Here is a 21,281-nt window from a genome sequence, read left to right on the forward strand (position 1 = left end):
CTACCGTGCAGTCTCACTCTGTATTTGTGGATTTCTGGCTGCAGCTCTTGCCTGGAAACTGATAGCTGCCAGAAGTGCCCCTGGTTATCTGCTTTTTTCCTAAATCCTCACTTCTGGAAGCCCAGACTGATAAGGGTGCAGATATCACAGGCAAGCTATGTTCTTAGGCTGGAAATTGATTATAAGCAAGTGAATTAGATACACAATATTTATATTTCAAATGCAGCACTCATTTAGTAGATATAATTTCATTCAACCAGAATTTTAAAATACTTGGTCATTTTTATGATGAAGAAAAGAGGTGTAGGGTGTTTAAAACAGGAGAAGCTTTATGTGGTCTTTCTTACAAAAAAACAGATAATTCTGCCTCTTCATGATGATGCTGTTTATTGTCTCTGGGCTATCTCAGGATGGAAGACATCCCTAGTCAAGATTTTAAAAATCTTGAAAGCTATACAAACAAAAAAAGGGGTTTGTTCAGATGTCAGGTAGATTTATTTGATTTGTTTTCTTTCCTCCTTTTTTCCCCCAAGTACAGAAGATTGATATCCAGTAGATGATGTTGCTGGACTGATTTGTAAGGAATCCTTGGGGCTTTGAATGCCTGCCTGGGCTTCTGCTCCTTTTGGAGATATTTTAGAGTACACTAGATATTCTTTGGAGAAGTATTTAATAGACAATGTAAGAATCTAAAATAAGCAGTTGTTTATAAAATATGAATTTTAGAGACATATGAATTAAAATTTAAATCAAGGAAAACTAGTTTTATCTTGTGAGAATCAGTGTCAGCCATGATTTATTATTCTATCCACTTAGAAAAATTGTCTTTTTCAAGTGTGTGAATGCAAATCTTAATAAATGCAAGTTATAAGACACCAGTGTGGCCTCCATTTTTAGTAATGTGTGGTTCTCATTTTGTCATAATTGCCATGTTGTGGGATGCATTTTGTTTATAATGGTATTTACCTTCCTGCAGAATTAGATAACTTCTCTGGAGACTATTTTTAATTCCTAAATCTTGTCCTTTTGTAGGATGGCAAGACATTTCAGTCTTGCAATGAAAATAAATCACAAAATAAGTAATATGATTGCTAAAAAACATAAATTTTCTGAGCTATAGAATGTACCACTGACTGAAAGGCTGTAGGTCAGTCATTTTCCTTTGTCTGCTCTTCATGTTGCAGTTGCTGTCTGGGTACAGAGTCTGTGTTCTATGACAAAAGCTCTCCCAGTGTTTAGGTTTTGTTTCTCTGCAAGCTAATTTCTATATAATCCAATCTGAAATTATTGTAAAAAAATTTAGAAAGCAGAAAAATATTCTGTCCATATTAATTCCATAAATAAAAAGCACTACAACAGGCCCATAAATACCAAGAAGACCAGTATGTGTTACTGGCAATGATAAACTCAAATATTGATGAACACCGACATGTAAATATTACAACTGAATTAATGCATCAGTGTTTTTGCAGGTCACATTTGTTTTTTCTAATCTTTTCCATATAGCTGTATGAGTAATAGCTTTCAGGAGAAGTACTGCAAAGCTGTCATTGAACATTGAGAAAGCTGATTTTCCAGTATTTGTGAATATACATATAAAAGCACATTACTAGTTTTGATTTTTTTTCTTAGTATTAATAATAATTATTAAAAAGCCTTGGAGATCAAGCTGCTAAGGAGAAAAAAAGTAAAATACTTGTTTTTTCTTTCTCAGCAGCCAACGTCCGTGGGCACCTCCAGTGTCCGCCTGGGGCTCCCTGTGCAAGCCAAGGTGGTGCCATCGACAGCAGCGCCCGCCAGCGCCACAGCCACGCTGCCAGGAGGGGCTGTGCTGTCCCACACCACGGTCAGGGCCTGCTGGGGACACTGCCAGGGCTGGGGACACACTGCCAGGGCTGGGGACACTGTGCTGGGGACACGCTGCCCATGCTGGGGACACGCTGCCCATGCTGGGGACACTGTGCTGGGAGCACGCTGCCTATGCTGGGGGACACTGTGCCCTTGCTGGGGACTCACTGCCTGTGCTGGGGACACTGTGCCCCTGTTGGGGGACACACTGCCCGTGCTGGGGACACACACTGCCCATGCTGGGGGACACTGTGCTCGTGTGCTGGGGACAGACACTGCCCGTGTTGGCCGACACACACGACACACACTGCCCATGCTGGGGTACACACACTGCCCATGCTGGGGGCACTGCCTGTGCTGGGGCTCTGGGCGTGAGGGGACATTCAGGGTGGATGTATGGAGGAGTTGTCCCTGGGAGGGTGGGGAGGCTCAGAGCAGCTGTGGCTGCCCGGGGATCCCTGGCAGTGCCCAAGTTCAGGTTGGGATGGGGCTTGCAGCAACATGGGGTAGTGGAAATGGATGAGCTTTAAGTTCCTTTCCAACTCAAACCATTCTATGTTTTTTGTATTTTTTTGAAAGTGAAGATTAATTTTTTTTTAAATATAAAATATTTTTAGGTAACAGTAGCTACGACAAGCGCTCCCAATCTGTTCAAGACGACAGTGGCAGGTGGAGCTGCAGCCTCCCAGCAGCCTGCAGTGCTCAGCAGTGCCCAGAGCCAGGGCTCAGGGTCAGGGCAGCCACGGCTGCCACTGCCCCCTCCCACAGCAGCACAGGTGCCAGCACAGCCCCTGGTCATCCCCAGCTCCCCTGTGCCTGGCACCACCGTGGTGTCACAGGTAAATGTGGGAATAGTGTTTTCTTAGTGCTTTAGGAACTCCTCGGGTGTGTTCAGAAGCTGGAAGAGCTTTATCTTCAGGCAAGCATGTATCCCCTGATGGGACAAATACTTGGCAAACAGGAAAACCTGTGACGGTGTTCACAGGGGTCCCAGGATGAGGGAAGAGATGAGGATTTGACTCCATGTTTCAGAAGGCTTGATTTATTATTTTATCATATATATTACATTAAAACTATACTAAAAGAATAGAAGAAAAAGTTTCATCAGAAGGCTAGCTAAGAATAGAAAGAGTGATGACAAAGGTTTGTGGCTCGGGCCCTGTGTCCAAGCCAGCTGACTGTGATTGGCCATTAATTAGAAACAACCACATGAGACCAATCCCAGATGCACCTGTTGCATTCCACAGCAGCAGATAATCATTGTTTACATTTGTTCCTGAGGCCTCTCAGCTTCTCAGGAGGAAAAATCCTAAGGAAAGGATTTTTCATGAAAAGATGTCTGCGACAAAAACCCTTGCCTGGTTTCAGCCACATGGGATAGGAATGCTGAGAGGGAGGAAGAACACTTGTGGTCATCTCTCCCCACCTGCCATGTCTGTGGCACTGGTGAAAGAACAGCTCTGTTCCTGCAGCCAGAACAGTCAGGCCTTCAGTCTATGGATTGTCCTCTTGCTGGGCCTCAAAACTGTGGTTACACTGAATGTGATGTTTCTGTTTCTTGGAGCAATTACACCATATAAAATAATGGCTTGTTTTACTACTAATGAAAAAAAAGATTAGATAGGATGATGTTTGAAGAGTTATTTCTAATTTGATTTTACTGCTGTAGCTACTTTGTACAAAAACATGCTGAATCAATAATTTAACAAATTAAGATAGCTTGGGGGACGTTTGTACCTTGTCTGTTGGGCATCTCAAAGGAGAATTCATCTCCAGCAAATTGTTGTGTTACTTCTCATGTTTAAGGTTATTTGTACCAAAGCAGACTGTAAAATATAAAATATATTTCTTTCATTGATTTTTTGTTGTTATTTGTGAGCTATAATGTTCAGTTACCTAAAGAAAAGAAAATCTCAGGTAACAAGCAGTAATAGCAAAACATATTTCATATATGGCCTGAATTAGAAAAGTTTAATCACTTTCCTTATTTGTAGTGGTAAGAGCATGCATTGATTGTAATGAAAAAATAGCATGAAACTAATACTTGTTTTCTTTGGTTTTTGCAGGAAATGCAAGAGAATGTGAAAAAATGTAAAAACTTTTTAGCTACCCTTATAAAACTTGCTTCTCATAATTCACCATCTCCTGAAACGTCCCGCAATGTGAAAGCTCTGGTTCAAGATTTGTTGGTAAATATTTAGTTACCATTTATTTTGTCAGTTTTCTATTAAACTTATTTATGGATGCTGAAAACTATTGCTTTGATCTTAACAATTCTTCTGGCTGTAATGAAAGAGGTTGGGCTTCATCAAAATGCAATATTCTGTATGTTATATAAATTTAAAAAGTCTGTTAAAGGCAGACTTTCTTTTGGTTTTTTAAAGGGGAAATGCAGCAAAGTATTTAGTAGGCAGTTGTCAAAGCCATTCTTGTTTTGATGAGTAATACTTTGGTTTTAACTTGAGGATTTGTTATTCTAAATATGGGATCCCCCTAATCCCCCTAAAATCTGGGATTTTTCCTTGAGGATTCATTTTTTACTCCAAACCCTGTTCTTGTCTGAAACAAGAAGCTCTTAATTTTTGAAGCACAGACCAACTGTAGATACAATCCCTTCACAACATGGGTTAGAGTTTCTAGGACTGAAGGAGCAGTATTTTCCTGATTTTCAGCCGTTCTGCAGACAGGAGCCTGGGTGGCACAGGGGTTTCCAGAGGCAAAGCTGTGTTAGAGGGCTCTGGCCAGAAAAAAGCTGCACTGGCTGCAGCCTCCAGTGCAACAGTGAATTGTATAAATGGGCTGCAGACAGAGCTGGGAAAGAGTCAAGCTGCTTAAAAGAAATGTAATATAGTCTGTGAAAAACTTGGATTTAAAAGTAGTTGCTATACATTTCTTTGATTTCATTGCCAGAGAAATCTGTGTATTTTAGACAAGCCTAAGGCTGTTTTCAAGTGTGAGCTGTTCAACAATCATATTCAATTATTCCAGTAAAAACTTGTTTCAACTTTTACCAATTTGAAAAGACTAAATAAATAAAGGTAACTTCTTATAGTATTTTAAACAAAGTACCAACAAACATAAATAATAAATATATTTATTGAAGCTTGGTTTGGTTTGATTTTTCTCTTGTTCTGTATCAGTCAGGAAGGCTAATTAACTTTTTTATTACAACCTGAACTTCTAACTAATGATACTTTAGAAGTCTCATAAAATGCACCCAAGTTAGAATTCTCTTGAATTGCTACTAAATAAATGTATTTGATATAAGTGTATATTTTGTGAGCGTACATACAAATTCATAGAGGAGAAAATTTTATATCTACTTATAAGCATGCCTTTTATGTATGGCCATGCCTTACATATATAGTAGTTTTATATGTAGTTCATAGCTTTAGTCCATAGTTTTATATATATGTTTTCTATAAGTTAAATTGTACCATCAGAACTGGTTTTGGAATTACTACAAAGGCTGACAAATTTCATATTTTTAAGGTTACATCAACAACCTGTTGTGGTTGTTTTCTTTTAATTTTAAAAAAAGAAATCACTATGTAAATGTTAGCAAGAGAGTGGAGTCCCAAAAGAGACTTGAGTGTTTTGGGGCCTCATTTTGTCTGAAATTGTGCTTCCCCAAGGGAATTCTCTGCATTTTGAGTGGCATGTTGCATGTTTGAGGTAGTGCTTGGCAGAAGAACCTTAGAGAGGAGTTAAAGGACTTCAGCTCTGACAGTTTTTGGTATGGCAGCCTCTTCAGCTAGAGAGGTATGTGTATGTAGTAGTTGGGAAAGAGGCAACCAAACACCTGAACTGAGATGTTGGTGCTTTTTTTTTTTTTTTTCTTTACCATGAAGGATGCAAAGATTGATCCAGAAGAATTTACAGGCCGCCTTCAAACAGAACTCAAATCATCTCCTCAGCCATATCTCGTACCTTTCCTTAAGGTAATGTGAATATTGTTTGGATAAATTTATTCCAGAGCAAAATTTCATTACATAACTCTTAGAATATCCCTTTTATCTAGCGTTATGTTCACTGGCCCAAGACTACCCTTCCTTTACATCTAAATGCTGCCCTTTTCTGCCAAGATTTTCCTGGCTGGAGGTTCTGTGCAGGCTGCACCTGTGCCAGGCCAGGCAGGGGCTGCTCCAGCAGCCTGGGACAGTGCTGAGAAACTGGGAATTCCCACAGGAGGGACACCTTGTGTGTTTGGGACCTTGGCTGAGATCCAGAAAAATGGATTTGTCATCCAGGAGTTCACAGCTTGAGCAGCCCTGATCTAGAATGTTGCAGTAATTAGATTAAAAAATAAAAAGCAGTTACTCCCTCTTTGGAAACCATTCATTGGCTCTTCTGTAGTGATCCTTTACTTTTAGAATAAATGCACTTTTCTGTGGTAGTAGGTAGTTTTTTGTGAAGAAGAAAAAAATTCACATTACAAAGAGTCCCAAGTTATCTTTACAGAATGCTTCAAGTAATTTAATAAGTTGTTTCCATGCTGTTTTCCTAATATATGTTTGGGTCATTGATAACTTTCAACCCACATGTAACAATGATTATGAAGAACTGAACTGGATAAAGTGTTAATTAGATGATTCTGCTTCTGATCTGGAACTAATCAACAGTAGAATTTCTGATATGATACCAAATGGATTTATTGTGGAGTCCTAAGTTAGTATATGTGGGGCTAAATTTAACTGTTAATTTGTTCTGTAAATTAGCTACAATAACTTCCATATGCAGGATTGTATACAAACAAAAAACATGTTTAAGTCCCAATAAAACTACAAATATGATTTTAAAAGTATTTTTGGTCTAGTTCAAAACTTCTGTGCTTAGGGCAGACTTTCTCTCTCTTCTTTCCCTGCAACTTTGCTTCAGAACTTCTGCTCCTGTTTTTTTAAGTTATCATTAACACTTGTTTGTGGCTTTTACTGCAGTCACTTCTAGCATCATGATAAGAAACAGGAACTTTCAAAGAAAGGACTTTCTTTGAAGTCCTTTCTGGGCAAGAGGCATTAAGTTTTTAAATCAATGTTAGAAGTTTAGAAAGAGCTGTAGCTTGGGTTAAACACTGTTGCATTCTGCAGCTGCCTGAGGGAGCACTTCAAAAGAACACTTCTGCTACTTAAGAAGTAAAAAGTTTGTTCATGGAGGTACAGTACAGCATTTTAGAAGTGTGTTTTCCTTGAAATGGTATGGGGCTTACAATAGTACACTTTTCTAATGCACTCACAATACATGACTTCAGAAATTATGCAATAAACAGCTACTGCTGTAAGGCACCAAGAGGGAAATCATTTGGTGTTGGTACTGGAGGTGTGTTAGGAGGAGTAAATTGGTGCTGCTTGCTGGGAATAGGGTTCCATGGTTCTGCCTTTTCTTCTTCCATTTCTTGCCCTCCCAAAGACCTAAACTACAAGTTCTAGATAACCTTGAGAAGAAAAGTGATCTTTATGCTACAGTGCAATTAAGGGAATATGAAAATCTACAGGGTTGCTAAATCCAAACTGAAAGCTTATTAAAAACTGAACTTTCTTTTACAATAAATGTTCAATCTTAGTTCTGTTTGATGATCAGGCAGTTAATTATGTTTCCAGCAAATTTCAAAATGCTTTTTGTCGATGTGCTAAGTTTGATACTTCATAAACTTTCTTCTGTTTTTAGAAAAGCCTACCTGCACTGAGACAATCTTTACTGAACAGTCAGCATTTGGTTTTGCAAGGCCAGCCGTCTCAGCAGTCACTCCAACAGACCAAGCTCTCTGCAGTGATACCTCAGTCTGCCTCGGGAATCTCCTCTGTTGTCACCACTCAGACAATAGGAATAAGGCAACCAAACAACATTTGCACAGTCTCTGTATCAAATACAGTGCAGCCTCCTCAGGTTAAGGTGGTACAGTCAAATCAGAGTTCTCAACTGGTAGGTACTGGAGTGTAAAAGAGAATTTCTTAATTACAGCAGTTTTCAGTGTCACTTTCATTGCAGCTTGTTTGGGAAATTCTTTTTTGTGTCATATTCTGTGATATGTGGTAGTACCTCATTTTCTGTCATTTCACATGCTCAACCATTATTTCAGCTAAGATTATTAACATAAATTGAAGGAAGTGCAGTCTTGGTCTTTTTGTCTGCTGTAGAGTGGTTGTTGTATGAGCACAGTGGAATTTGAGGGAATTACAAATGTAGAACAGAAAGCTTTCCAAGATTTACAGGCAAGAGTATAATGTTGAGTGGGTCATTAGGTATGCTGCTTTGCTTTAAAATTAAATGAACTCTCTCATTTTAAACTCTTCTGCACATAGTTACAAAATCTTGTTGAAGAATAGCTGTGCTGTTCCAGGTGTTGTGTTTAGCAGTAATGCCATTCTCTGTTACTCACTGAACTGTATCTGTGTTGTGCACAGTGGAGGATTAAGTGCTTAGATTCATTAATTTCAAAGGCACTATCAGTAAGGCACAGCCAGGTAGTCACTGAGAGTGTGGTGACTTTATCTTGTTGTTAAACAGCATCTTGTGTGTGTGTTTGCACTTGTAATTAAAAGGTGTTTAGGGTTTTTACAAGGCCTTGAGTTTATACAGGCATCACTGTCCTTTGTGAGTTTGTCTGTGATTTCTGTGTGAGTAAAGTACTTACACTTAGGTCTCAAAATCATAGACAGAGGTTCCAGAATATGTATCAAATTGGTAAAAATTTGTATTATCAAGGTGGAGAAATGCAGATGTGGTAATGTAAAACCTTACTGTGACCTGTCCTTGAGTTTATAGGCTCTATAAAGCATGTAAATAGTTAGTGATGTGTGTGGAGAGAGAACCTCTCTTTTGCTTTAATTTAAAAGTAGCAGTGCACAGTCTGAAAATACCTGTGCTGTGTCTTGAGCCTTGCAGACACTTTCTAGTGGTTAAATTATTAACTTTTAAATTAATATAATTTAATAATTCTTTGGTAAGCATAGTTTTAATGTGTAATAACATCTTGAGTGGTAAGATTTGTGACTCTGGCTCTTGTAATGCACACAAGACAGTTTGGTGCTTTTCACCTTAACTTGGCTGCTTCAGTGCAGGTCCAGCCATTTGCATTCTTTCTTTTTCTGAGATGGCTTCTCCCCACCCTGTCTGGATTAATGTGTTAATTAGAAAAGTGTTCCTCACACTTTTTGTGGCATCTTTTTGATTTGTCCATGTTTGATGACTGAATGGACAATAGCTTTGGTTCTAGGCAGAAGAGTAGCAGCTGGTCATAATTACAGGTGGAAAAATTGCTCCCTGTCCCAAGTTAAGCAAATTTGTGCCTGCAGCTGACAGATTGCTTAGAGGTAGAAGTGTGCATGGCCAGTAAGTCTGGCATTATCTCATGCCACAATCTACTGCCATGTAACATGGCTTTTCCAGTGCTGTGCAGCCCACCTTAAGTGCTCCTGTGCCCACTGGGCAGGTTTCACCCCACCTTTTGAGAAACACTGGTGTAGGACAGAAATGGATGAGTCCACAGGACTTCTTACTCCTATGATTATAGTTCTGGTTGGGATAAAGCCAGATTTCTGGGAGAGGCACATTCTGCCTGTCTCCTGTCAATGGATTCTCTAAGCAAGCAGTTGTGATGTTGTGAGTTGAGATTAACAACCTGAAGAGCTTTTCTGACATGCCTGGGTTGTAGGAGGAGCTGGAAGCTGCTCAAGTAACATTGATCTGATGGGCAAGAGAAGTTGGTTTTCTGTCTGTAAGGAGGTCACAGGCTGAGTTCTCATTTACTGGGTACTTGAAATGACCACTACATTTTCAAAAGGTCACAAACTGCACAAAGTAAAGCTGTGGTTAATACTATTTCTTTTCTGGAAAAGATATAATATATGAAAATACATACAATAGGGAGAAGACATTAATAATCATAATCTATTTGCTTTAGTGTGAAACTGTCTCTTCATATTTCCTTTAAATTTATCAGTCTTTAGTTAATAGAATCAAGCAGTACTTAACCAGGCACTTAGAGAAGTTCTGTACAGGCAAAAGCAGCATCAGCCATCCAGAGTTAGTGCATCAGAAAATCTTAGCACAGCAAGCCTCAGCTCAGGTGCCAAGCAGACAGCACAGCAGCAGCTCCCTATCAGCCCAGTGACTGCTGATAAGCATTGATTTGTTTGCAGTGCCTGTCCCAGTTCCCAGTGCTCCCTGACTCAGAGCACAGGGCTGCTGGCCATCTTGCCTTGGACTTGTCCAGCAGAGGAAGATTGCAGCTGCCTTGCCTGGGGGCAGCCAGCCCTGATGGAAGAACTGGCTGAGCTCCAGCTTTTCCAGGCCTGGAGCTCATTGGAGAGGGTTCCAGCTGGCTCTGCAAACTGTCCAGCTGCAGAAGGGCAAGCTTCTTTTAGACTATGGATCTCTTCATACCAGCCAGTTTACAGTAGTCCATTTTCCCTTAAAACATGAAGGAGCTGTTAGCTGTTCCTTGCTTTGTCTGTTCTGTTTCTCAGAGGTGCCAGCTGTGGTGATGCTTTCTCCAGTTACCTTGCAGTGTGGAAATCCTGTATGCACTGCCAGCATGCAGCAGAGCTTGCACAAAGGCTTTGAAATGTACAGTGCTAGCAGAGATGAAACAGAGACTTTTAATCTGTTTTGTAGAGTGCTGGAATCGTGCTCCAAACCATGAAGAACAATGCTTTATAAAGCTGGATAGTGCCACTTACTCATAAAGAAAAGAGGAACAATCTTAGGCTAATATTTTATTGATGAGACACTTATGAGATAAGCCAGCAATAATCTTTTTTAATTGCTGTAAGTGCAATGTTCAAAGTTTGTCTAAATTGCCATTCTTAGAGCTCATGTGCTCTGTGTTGCCTTGTGTATGCAGACATTGCCTGTCTTGTTTTGGGTATTGCAGCAGGTAAAATTTGTAAACTTTGAAATGGAGTAAGAGAGATGTTCTTTATTGCACATATTGAGGTTCTAAGTGGATTGATGGGTAGTGGAGATGGATTAGCATTTCATGTATTATGTCTGCATCATAAGGAGAAAATACTCCTGGAAGTTAAAGCCAAATATTAAACTTGAGTGATAAAAACACCCAGTAAGAAAATCAGTGATCCATCTTAATTAAAACAAATTTAATTTTATATAAAGCTGTATAAAGATTGATGCAGGTCTAGGATTAGGAGGGATGTATGGAATGCATCTGCCCCATTTCTGCTGCTCTGGTAGGGCACAGTGCCCCTGGGCAGGCTCTGCCACATTCTAAGTTACATTAGGGCAAGATTTCAAACATTTCCTGACACTTCCCCTGCACTCTCACAGTGGTTGGGGTCTCTCAGAGTTGAGATAGAGTAATGGAATTTGGAAACAAGATACAGCAGCAGAGTAAGAATTATGTTCTATGGGGATGTTCCACTTGGCTTTTTAATTCTCCACTGAAGCTTTTCTGGCATCACTCTTCTGTTCATGAATGACTGTAATTTGAACACATTTTAGTGAAATTTGAGGAAATCATTGTCTTTTTGTCTTGTCTGCAAGGCAGCTTAGAAATGGAAGAGTAGTAGATGGCTGTTTGGATAAAAAGAGTATTTTCTATTAATTGACTAATAAAGGTCTAGCCACTGATGTGGAATTTGGGTGCAGTAAAATAGAAATAAAAATGGATGTTGAGCAGTAGATATCTGGGATCCATTATCAGGAACAACGCCTGTACTTGACAAATTGTATGCCTATTTGAAACACAGCCTAGTGCTTTTCTGAGCTATCATGGACTTCATTTTCAGAATTTTGTGGGCTGTACATTAATATGAGGAGAATATTGTCACTGATTGCTGTTTGGAAACCAATAGCAAAAGGCCAGGCTTGAAAGCAAAGATTAAAAGAAAAGCTTAAGAGAACTGAACACAGAGAACTTGTTCAAACACTGATTGTAGGGGAGAATAAAAGGGAAAATTCCTTATTTGGAACAGACCAAGATGGTAAAAATATGAATAATAGGATATAATTAAATGAAGTAGGATTTAGGTAGGATATAAGGCAAAATATCCTTAAAGTAAGAGAGAAGATTAGGTGGCAGATCAGGCTCCTGGGGACAGTGATGAAAAAGCCATAATTGAACACACTCAAAAGTAACCATTTGACCATTGTAGGAAGAATTGTGTAATAAATTGAGGAGCAGGTGGGACAAGTGGTGCCATGGCTTCTGTTTCATTGTTCTTCATTTCTTTGTTGAGAGCCTATACTCAATGGAATAGTGTTGTTGTCATATTAACATTAAAATAGTCAATTTTTTTTTATTTGGGAGGAAAAATAATTGCTTATGTAGATTTTGAGGCACCATTGAAAAACTGTAGCTGCTACTGCAGCATGATAAGCAATGGTAAATATGAATTCTAGGCCCATAAAAGCATGAACATTGTAAGTTAATGCTGCCAGATTACATGATAGCTGAGGTTTGATATGACATTTATCTTCAGGAGTGAGTAGACTGATAAATCACAAGTGGCATAGCCACAAGTGAGTTAGCAAGTGTTTACTCATGAGTGAAGATAAATGTCATATCAGACCACAGCCATTCTGAGTTTTATGTGTTTATGCATGTCTTGTTTCTTCCTTCCACATTATTTTTTTTAACTTAATTGAGAAAAAAAAGCTTGGTAAAGGATATATTTTTCAAATCTATTTTTGTTTTTCATTCTTTGCTCTTGTTTACTGTGTTTTTGTCTTCATTGCAGTACTTGATAGGTTTAAGCTTTTGTTTCAGATGCTTTTGCTGCAAAGGGTGATTTCTGTGAATTGAGCCAGGCTGGTTTTGCAGCCCTTGTCAATAAAGGTTGGAACCTTGTGTATCTGCACTAGTCCAGGAGATTTGCAAAATCCTTGTCCTCAGAAACTTTAGCAATGAATTCTAATTTTACTGTCCTAAAGGAATTTTCCTTTCAGTGGTTTGTAGGTAGTGGCTCTCATTTAGTTTTGTCTCTCTTGTGCAGGCATGAGAAAGACTGATAACTCCTGTTCTCTTCCTGCTTCTGTACATTGATGTGCTCTGGCTGGATTCTTTCTGAGTCTGTATTTGTTGGTTTTGCTGTTGATTATTGCTCTGTGTTCATCTCTGTAATTTGTTCTCTGTCCTGCACTAACTTACACAGTAGAAGATGTCATGGAATGATCATCACCTTTTGATGTGAGATTAGGAGCAGAGAGAACCACTTCTTTATTCTCACAGAGTTACCAAATCTATGCTTTTTGAAGAAAACCCTTAGGGAAAACAAAAAAAAGAATATTTCAGCTGTCACCTTTTTGCTGTTCTGGTTATCAGTGGTGTGATTGTTGTAAATTCCTTTTTTTTGTCTTCATGAGCCTGCTACCTTATGGAAGCACCTTTGTACAAACATCCCCTTTTTCACCTGGGAAAATCCAGTCAGCTCTAGCAAAGGGCAGAGTAGTGTCTGCAGTGTTCAGGAGGTGAGAGGAGCAGCTGCTCCAGCACAGCAGACAGATGGTGAATCCAAGTGAGTGTGGTGAGTGGAGAGAGTGACAAGGGGAGAAGAGCAAAGATGAAATAAAAAGAAGGAGAATACTTTTTATTGTGAGAAATGTGCATCTTAGTTTGCAAGAAAAATGTTATTTTATAGAAGAAAAATGTAGTTAACTGTTCACACATTGCACTTGGAGGAGCAATGCCATGGCTTTGCTGCTTTAGTGTGTTCCTTGAAGAGCTCCAGAGTGCAGCAGCCTAGGACATGATTCTTCAATTCTGACAGATAAATTGAAGAGGAATAACTAGTATATGACAGTACTTGCTCATAATTTTACCTTTTTCCTAATTCTATCAAATCCAGGCAATGACTAAATCACATTCTGTCTTTTCTATTTTCTGTGCCTTTGTTTTCTCTTGTTGTGCTTGCTGTCTTCAGAGGTGTACATAATTAAAATGCTTCCCTTTTTAGGGGAGGTGGAATGATGGACAGTTCCTGTATGCTCTGAAGACTTTTGTATTCTGTCTCTTTACCTTTTGTGACTCAGCACTTTAATAAAATCAGGGATGATGTGTTTATGGACACAGTGTGAAAGGTTTGCAAAGACTCCTGGAGGTGGCTTGTGCAGCCTCCTGCTCACACATGGGGATGTCTCCCTTGTGGCCAGTCATGTTTTGAGTGCCTTCAAGAAGAAATTGCACAGCCCTCTTGGGGCAGCCTGTTCAGAGCTTGCCCACCCTCATGGTCTTTTTTTTTTCTTCTATTATATTGGAATCTCCTGTATTCCGGCTTTTGTGCTACATCCTTCTGCTCTGCACATCTGGGGGAGTCTGACTCTGTCCTCTCCTCATCTTCCCAAAGGTGCTTCCAGCAGCACTGAGATCTTTTCTGAGGGCAGGAGTAATGTCCCTGCTAACCTCAGTGTCCTAAAATCTGTGTCTGCTTTCTCAGTCTGGGTCAGTGCTTTCACTGATCAGTGGCATTCAGCTTTGATTCAGAGTATGGAGAGATAACCTGACCTGGGCTACACTTGTTGTGCATGGTTTTAATCTGTGAAGAATATGAAATAATTTAAGTTAATCATCTCCCAGACCAGCTTGCTGGTACACTTGTTCATTGTCTGCAACTGTGAGGTCAAGCTAAGGACTTAATAGTAATGTTTATGATGTTGGGAAAACAGACAAGGAGATTAGAACAGTTTGAATTGTCTTAATTGATGAAGTGTGGCTTAGGTAGTTACAAATTTTAATGCAGGATCCTCTGATTCATTGATTTTTACTATGTCCCTAGTTTGCCAGCAAAGAAGTTACATTCTCTGCTTTACAATTAGTAAATTGCTAATTTTAATTCCTTAATGACCTCCAGATCTGGAGATTGCATGTTTCTTAAAACTCCAGTATAGAAGCTGGGATTTAGTGTCAGATGCTCTGGTGCACTTGTTCTTTTGAGAGTTTTGAGAGAAACCAGCCTGTTGCTGGTTGGTTTCTTTATGGAGTTTAAGATGATGATTTTGGTCTCTGCCCCTTGGAAAAGTTTGTTTCTCAATAATTTTCTAGACTTTTAGTGTTTGTACATACACTGAAGTCCTAGTACAGTACTTGCCAAAAGACAATTTCTGGAATGTATTGGATAGTAAAGAAAACATTGCCATTTATGTAATCTTAAATAGTTACATATTGTCCTGTCTTTAATGATGTTAGTGGCTCATTTTGTAGGGTATTCACATGAAAATATTAATTGAGGGAAAAAGAACTTGGTTCTGAACTGTAGAAGTTGCCTCCCAGAGAGAGAAAAAAACATGCAATTGCAGAAGATTTCTGTAATGCCAGATAATAATTCTGTCCAGAGGTCCCACACATTCCCTTTGTGGCCTGGCTTCTGCTCCATTAAGGTACAGCAGCTTTCCTTCTCTATTCTCTGCAAACTGATCCAATAAATTATTGTAAAAGTGGCATCATTCTCCTTTTCCATACCAATATATGTTTTCTTAACATGGATTCTTTTTACCAAAATCACACTTGTTCATGTTTCCTGTGCATCCAATGCCGTTTAATTCAACTTTTTTTTCTGTTATTTTCACTGATCAACTCTGTTTCTTTCCTGTTTTTAAGCCTGGTAGCTGCTTTATTCTTTCCCCTCTGAAGGTGACTATTCACTCCCTGTCCTGACCAAGTAAATTTATATATATTTGCTCCATTTTCCTGCAGTGTCCATAGTTGAAGCTGAATCCTTAATCTTCTTTCCCTCTTCTCTTTCTGCAGGGTGGTTATTGCTAATACTTCTACATCCACAGGTTTATTATAATTTTTCTCTGTATTTTAGGATGTACAAAATGCAGTTTTGTAACTTCAGAATGGCCCAATTTGTTTTTTCTCCAGAATTCGTCAGAGATCCCTCATTACTCTTGTCCTGTTTGTAGTTTTTACCTGTCTCCCTTGCAGTTTTGGAGCCCTGGTTGAAATTCCCCATTGCTCATCCTGCTGTCACATCACGTTTGCAGATGTTTGTCCTTCCCTTTTCTCAGAGGTTGCTGTGCAGGCAGAGCTTTGGCATTTGCTGCAGTGGTTTAGGAACTCCTTGTGGGAGTGGTGCTGCCTCCAGGAGGGAATGCTGCATCCCAGGGAGGGAGGGGAACTCAGTTGTGACTGTGAGCAGCACCAGAGTTGTGGTTGGAACCTCCCTCAAATATCAAATAGCTGTTTGCCAGTGGTTTATTCTCAGAGTTTATTTATGGGGTTTCTTACAGCTCTGCAGCATCCACACATCTTTCTGAATCTTCTGTTCATTACATCTGTGCTTACCTTGTCCCTGATCATATGAATGTTGATTTTTTTAAAATTTTTGTTGCTGTTGTTGAACGTGTTGCTGTTGATTAAACATGACCCTTGCATGTGTTTTTTTTTTTATTTCATTTGTTTATGGGTCAAGTTTTAAGTTCCTAACCCAGGTTTAGTTTTAAGGAAGAACTTCAGAATCTGAATTAGTTGTAAGAAACCTTGATACTATCAAATTAGCATTTAAAAGATTCATAATATATGATCACCACAAAACTTGGTTTGCTATCTTGTGTATATCTGACTTTGGAACCCATAATATTTTATAATTTATTTTTAGTATGTTTTCTTTAAAAAGTGTAGATATTTAGTGCAAGGCCTGATGTTTGTAGGTGGATACCACTACAATTATTGCACCATTTTCTTCTACAAAATTGCTTTTCTTCCTAGTAAAATGTCTAAAACCAAAAATCTGAATTATTAATATTAACTTTACAAGTTTACAATATCTTTTTAGTGAAGGTTGTGAGGTATGACATCTGTATATTATTGAATTTTTTTAAAGCATAATGGCAAAATAGGTATATACACACACACACAACCACATGCTTTACATGAATGTGACTTTTGTCAGCAGCTGGTTGTGCTTGTAGAGATCCATGTGCTTATCTTGGTGATGACAGGTATCAGTGTATTTTCCTTGTGTGTGTTTGTGTATAAGGAGTATAATACAAGTATACTTTTCTTTAATAATAGCAGATTATCCAGTCAACATCTGCTCAAACTGTGAAACGAGCCCCTGCTTGCCAGACTACCCAGATTAGGATGCCAGTGGTAATAACTCAGACCATTAGACCACAAGGTATGGGTTTCAATGTTTTAGTGAGATTGTTACCTTTGTATGAATTTTGTTGTAATTATTATGTAAATTGTACAGTGTTGACATTGGCAACATTGTTGACATTTATTTTTACTTAAGCTGGCTGAAAAGTGCATGTTTTCATGTGCAGTTTCAAGGTGTTTTGGGCCAACAAAGTGAAATGTTTTGAAACAACCTTAGGACTAAACTCTGATGTTTAGCTGCTCACTTAGCAATTTTTCATGGAAAGTTCTAAACCAGGTCAGGAACTTGGCTCTCACTGTCCTAAACTGTAACTCTGGGCAAAAAAAAAAATTCTTTATTTTCCTGAAGCCTAGTGGATGCCTCAATTTAATCATCCTACTTCTAATTCATACTCCTGAAGCAGAACATGGTAATTCCCATCTCTGCAGCTACAGAGGTCAAGGTGGGAGCCCTAGAGAATTTCTCAAGCCTCAGGTTGGTTTTCTCTGACCCCTGTCAGTATGTTTAGTTTTTGGTGGGGTCAGAGATTGGCTGCAGCAACCTGACATGTCGTGATGAGCCACAGCGTGTGGTTTGTGCACACCTTCCTCATCTGTGTGCACAGGTGGGTTCATGTCTGGCTGATACTTCCCACTTCCTAAGAGGATTCTTGAAACCTCCTTGCTTCCTAATAAATACCCATTTGTTTCTTTCTGCCACTGAATCCCTTAGGCTTGGGTTTTATTTTTCCTGAATATGTGTGAGAGTTTCTTACTGGATGTGGGCATTTACAGAGTGAGGGTTTGTAATGGAATACAGAGCTTGTCATCCTCAGGTGCTGACTCAGGACTCAGACTAGTTCAAATGCACATAAAAGCTATTGCTGCCTACTTGACTTCATTGCTTGGTTGTTTCTATTCTCCTTGGGAAAAAAAGCATCAAAAATGTTTAACAGCAGTTGATGTTTCACTTGCTCTGCTCTCCTAGGGGAATCCAAAGGTTGAATGGACACAAAGACCAAGCTGTCACTGTAACCCTGTAGGCTGTTAGGAAGGAATACAGTTACTCACCATAAAATGTGTTTGTTTGATAGCCCTGATACTCATGTCCTGAGTTTATAACATGTCCATGCATCTTATAGCATGAGCCTTCACTTCTGACTAATGTGTTTGAGAGTGAAGGCAGATTTCATTTCTTTGCTTGTTCAGTCTCCAAGTTGTGAATGTCAACAGTGTACTGAGAATTTCACTGCATGATACTGGCATCTGTCTTTTAAACAGCAGGTTCAGAATATGAGTTTATTCTTGATAGCCCTTGATCAGCCAGTGCAGTGCAACTTAACTGGCAGTTTGTCTTATGGCAGATGGTGCTATAAAAGCCAATTATGCAAGGTCCTACTTTCTGGTGAACTTATTCAAATTCACAGGTTTGGTTAAGCCCTCCAGTATATGGTTTTTATTATTTACACAGACAAAACAGTCAAGAATGGGCATTTAGAAAACATCCCAGTATAAAACCACTCATCCTGCAGCCCAGGGAGCAGGCTGCCTGTGTGCTGGCAGCACTGCCAAGAGTACATCATGGTGATATATTGTTAAAACCTTTTACTGTAAACTGTGTAATGATATTTTATACTGACCCAGGTATTCCTGCAGAAGGAGCCAATATACTGGAATAGGACATCATCTCAATAAAAATTCTGATAGCATAATTTAGTGGAGTGTGGCTTGTTAAGGGTAGTTACCTGAGAGCTGAGCTGACCTCCACACAGTGCTGCATTTTCGTCCTTGACAGGAGTGAATCTCCAGGTGTAGTGTATCTTCAGTACATCCATGTGAACAGACTGTAATGCTTCTTAAAACAGTAGTTTAGATAAAACTGGCATGCTTTAAGGACCTTTATATAAATAAAATTACTTCCACACCAGTGGAAGTAACACCATTGTTACTGCATGAAAAATCCACACTCCTTTACCAAAACACTACCAGGATAATAATTGAATTCCATCTTAGGGATTGGATGGAGGAATTGAGCCAAATAATAAAATAATTAACTAGAATATTTGTTGCAGCTATTTAACCAGTGCTGAAATACAGCTAGGAATTTATAGCTCCTAAATTTGGGCTTATTTTTCTAGATTGTGCTAATTAAAATTTGCAGCAAGGATGCAGTGGTGAAAGACTCTGTATGACATTACCAATCCCATGAAATATCTAGGCCCACAGGTGATTTTAATTTTCAAATATGTTCTGCCCATAATAAAAATGGATGTTTTAGTCATATTTTATGTCTAACCCTTAGTCATGCACAGTTGTGATTTATTTAAACCAGAAAACTCAAATGTCATCCCAGTTCTTACATTCACTTTGCCTGATCCATTGAGTGGAATTACATGGGGTGAATGTGAGACTTAATTCTTCCATATCCATATGGATATACATGTTTTGGGGGCATTTTTTGATCAAAAGTATAAAACAAAGCATTGACACTGATTCCAAAGAAATATATTAATTCTGGAGGAGTGCTGTTGTTACTTTAAATTTGCCATTGCAATAATTTTCAAGGTTAACACATTTTTAATCTTCTAGATCTTAATTGTACAAAGCAGAAGTCTGCTAATTTTTTATTATTGTATTTTTTCTTTCTTTCCTTCCTTCCAGTTCTCTGAGTAGAAACCCATTCCATTAGTTCATCTGAAATAGATAAATGAATTGCCTGGTCTGTGAATTAATGCTGTCTGTGACATCTCATGGACCTTGAATATTCTGATGACAAAATATTTTTATTCCCCAGGCTTGAGCCTGAAGTCCTAAATCTGGTTTTGTATTTGCTAATGTTGAGAGTCCACATTACAGTTTATTTATACATATGGAGAGCTCAACAAACTATATCAAATTATTTTCTCTTTAAGATCATATGTTGGAGTTGATGAAGACTTCAAAATTACAAAAAAAAAGTGATGCAGGACTCAGTCAAAGCTAGCAACTTTGTGTTAGCCAAAAAATATTCTTAAAAGGATTTATTAGGATAGTTTTGTTTCAGACTTTTACTATTCATGAAATAAAAATTCTGTAACTCTGCTGAGGTTCTTACCATGCCATTTATGTGCAACTGAGTCCCTGGGGTGCAGGAACAGCCTTCACATCTTCTCCAGGTCTCAAAAGTCTGTAGTGCTCAATAAAATGGAGTGACAGACAAGAGAGAGGTGAGATCTTTTAAATCAAGTAGATTGAGTGATTTTCACATGCCAGAACACAGGTGGGATATAAGGAAGCCCACAATGTCACCCAAGTAAATGTGCTTACGCAGTCAGGGAGGGCCTACTCCAAGTTCCATGGCAGGGAGGAATTTAGATCTCTTTAATTTACTGAATGTCCACACACTTTGGCTCGTTTAGAAAGCTCAGTTTTACTTGTACTTCAAGACTTGTAAAGTCTAGATACAGACATGAATTATTTTTGAGTCATTTTTTTCAAGATGAGAAAGCAAGAGGAAACCTTTATGGGGGGTGTGTGTCAAATTTGGCAGTAATGTTTTTTCTTTTATATGCAATGCAAAACATTTTAAAATACATGCAGTATTTTCAATTCGGAAATCCATGTTTTCCACTGCAATAAAGGACAATTACTGTATAGAAAATATAAAAGGCATAGCTAATACCCTGAGTAACTGTAAGTATTTGTGTTAAGAACATTTCAAATTTGCCTTCTTTATTCTACACAGTTTATCCAGAAAAGTGGTTTACTGGCAATTGCAAACACACTTATAGCCTTTATAAATATTATAGCTGTTCATGGCCAATGGGTTTTGGAATCTTCACTGTTCCGTAAATATTGAACAAAGTGTAATGTTAATAGAAATTTTGTATTTTAAATTGTTCTTCTTCAGCATATAGTCTTTAAAAATAATAACTTCCTTTGTTTGCAATTTACAGACAGTTAAATTTAGTTCCTGGACAGAAGGTTCTTTGATGTAAATTGTCTAAGACAGCTCATAATAACATTGCTTGGTGTTTTTCAGGCACAGTAGGGAAGGCACCAACAATACAAGCCAGTAAAAGTCCTGGGGGCTTTGGTGTTCAGGTCTCTGCAAATCAGAAAAACAAGCTGAATGACCCTGGAGGTGGTTCTTTCAGGTAAAAAAAGCAAAAATAATAATAAAAAAATGCAGCGGGGTGGTTGGGGGGGGGATCTGAAGTATAAAGCAGAATTTAGAATTGGTGTAACACCAGAGGGCAGTCTTTTACAATAATTCCTGTCTTTTTTTTCCTGGGATTGGATGGCAATTTTCATACTTAATTCTATTTTTAAAGAAGAAAGAGGATCATTACATATCTTGAGGATTTTTCTCTAAATGCACATTTTAACATTTAACAAAACATAAATTCTTATGGATTAT

The 21,281-nt window shown here is 38.6% G+C and overlaps 1 protein-coding gene across 1 annotated transcript in view; it reads left to right on the top strand.

Moving 5' to 3' along the window:
* The window catches only part of LOC132078916 (transcription initiation factor TFIID subunit 4-like), a 154,035-nt gene that overhangs the window by 18,576 nt on the left and 114,178 nt on the right, over window positions 1-21,281 (top strand). The window contains exons 3-9 of the mRNA XM_059481256.1: window positions 1,715-1,846; window positions 2,466-2,687; window positions 3,915-4,037; window positions 5,700-5,789; window positions 7,513-7,767; window positions 16,817-16,922; window positions 20,904-21,018. Of these exons, the coding sequence (XP_059337239.1) occupies window positions 1,715-1,846; window positions 2,466-2,687; window positions 3,915-4,037; window positions 5,700-5,789; window positions 7,513-7,767; window positions 16,817-16,922; window positions 20,904-21,018 (1,043 nt within the window). The remainder of the gene's footprint in view (window positions 1-1,714; window positions 1,847-2,465; window positions 2,688-3,914; window positions 4,038-5,699; window positions 5,790-7,512; window positions 7,768-16,816; window positions 16,923-20,903; window positions 21,019-21,281) is intronic.

The sequence above is a fragment of the Ammospiza nelsoni genome, chromosome 13, assembly GCF_027579445.1.
Source record: "Ammospiza nelsoni isolate bAmmNel1 chromosome 13, bAmmNel1.pri, whole genome shotgun sequence".
NCBI lineage: Eukaryota > Metazoa > Chordata > Aves > Passeriformes > Passerellidae > Ammospiza > Ammospiza nelsoni.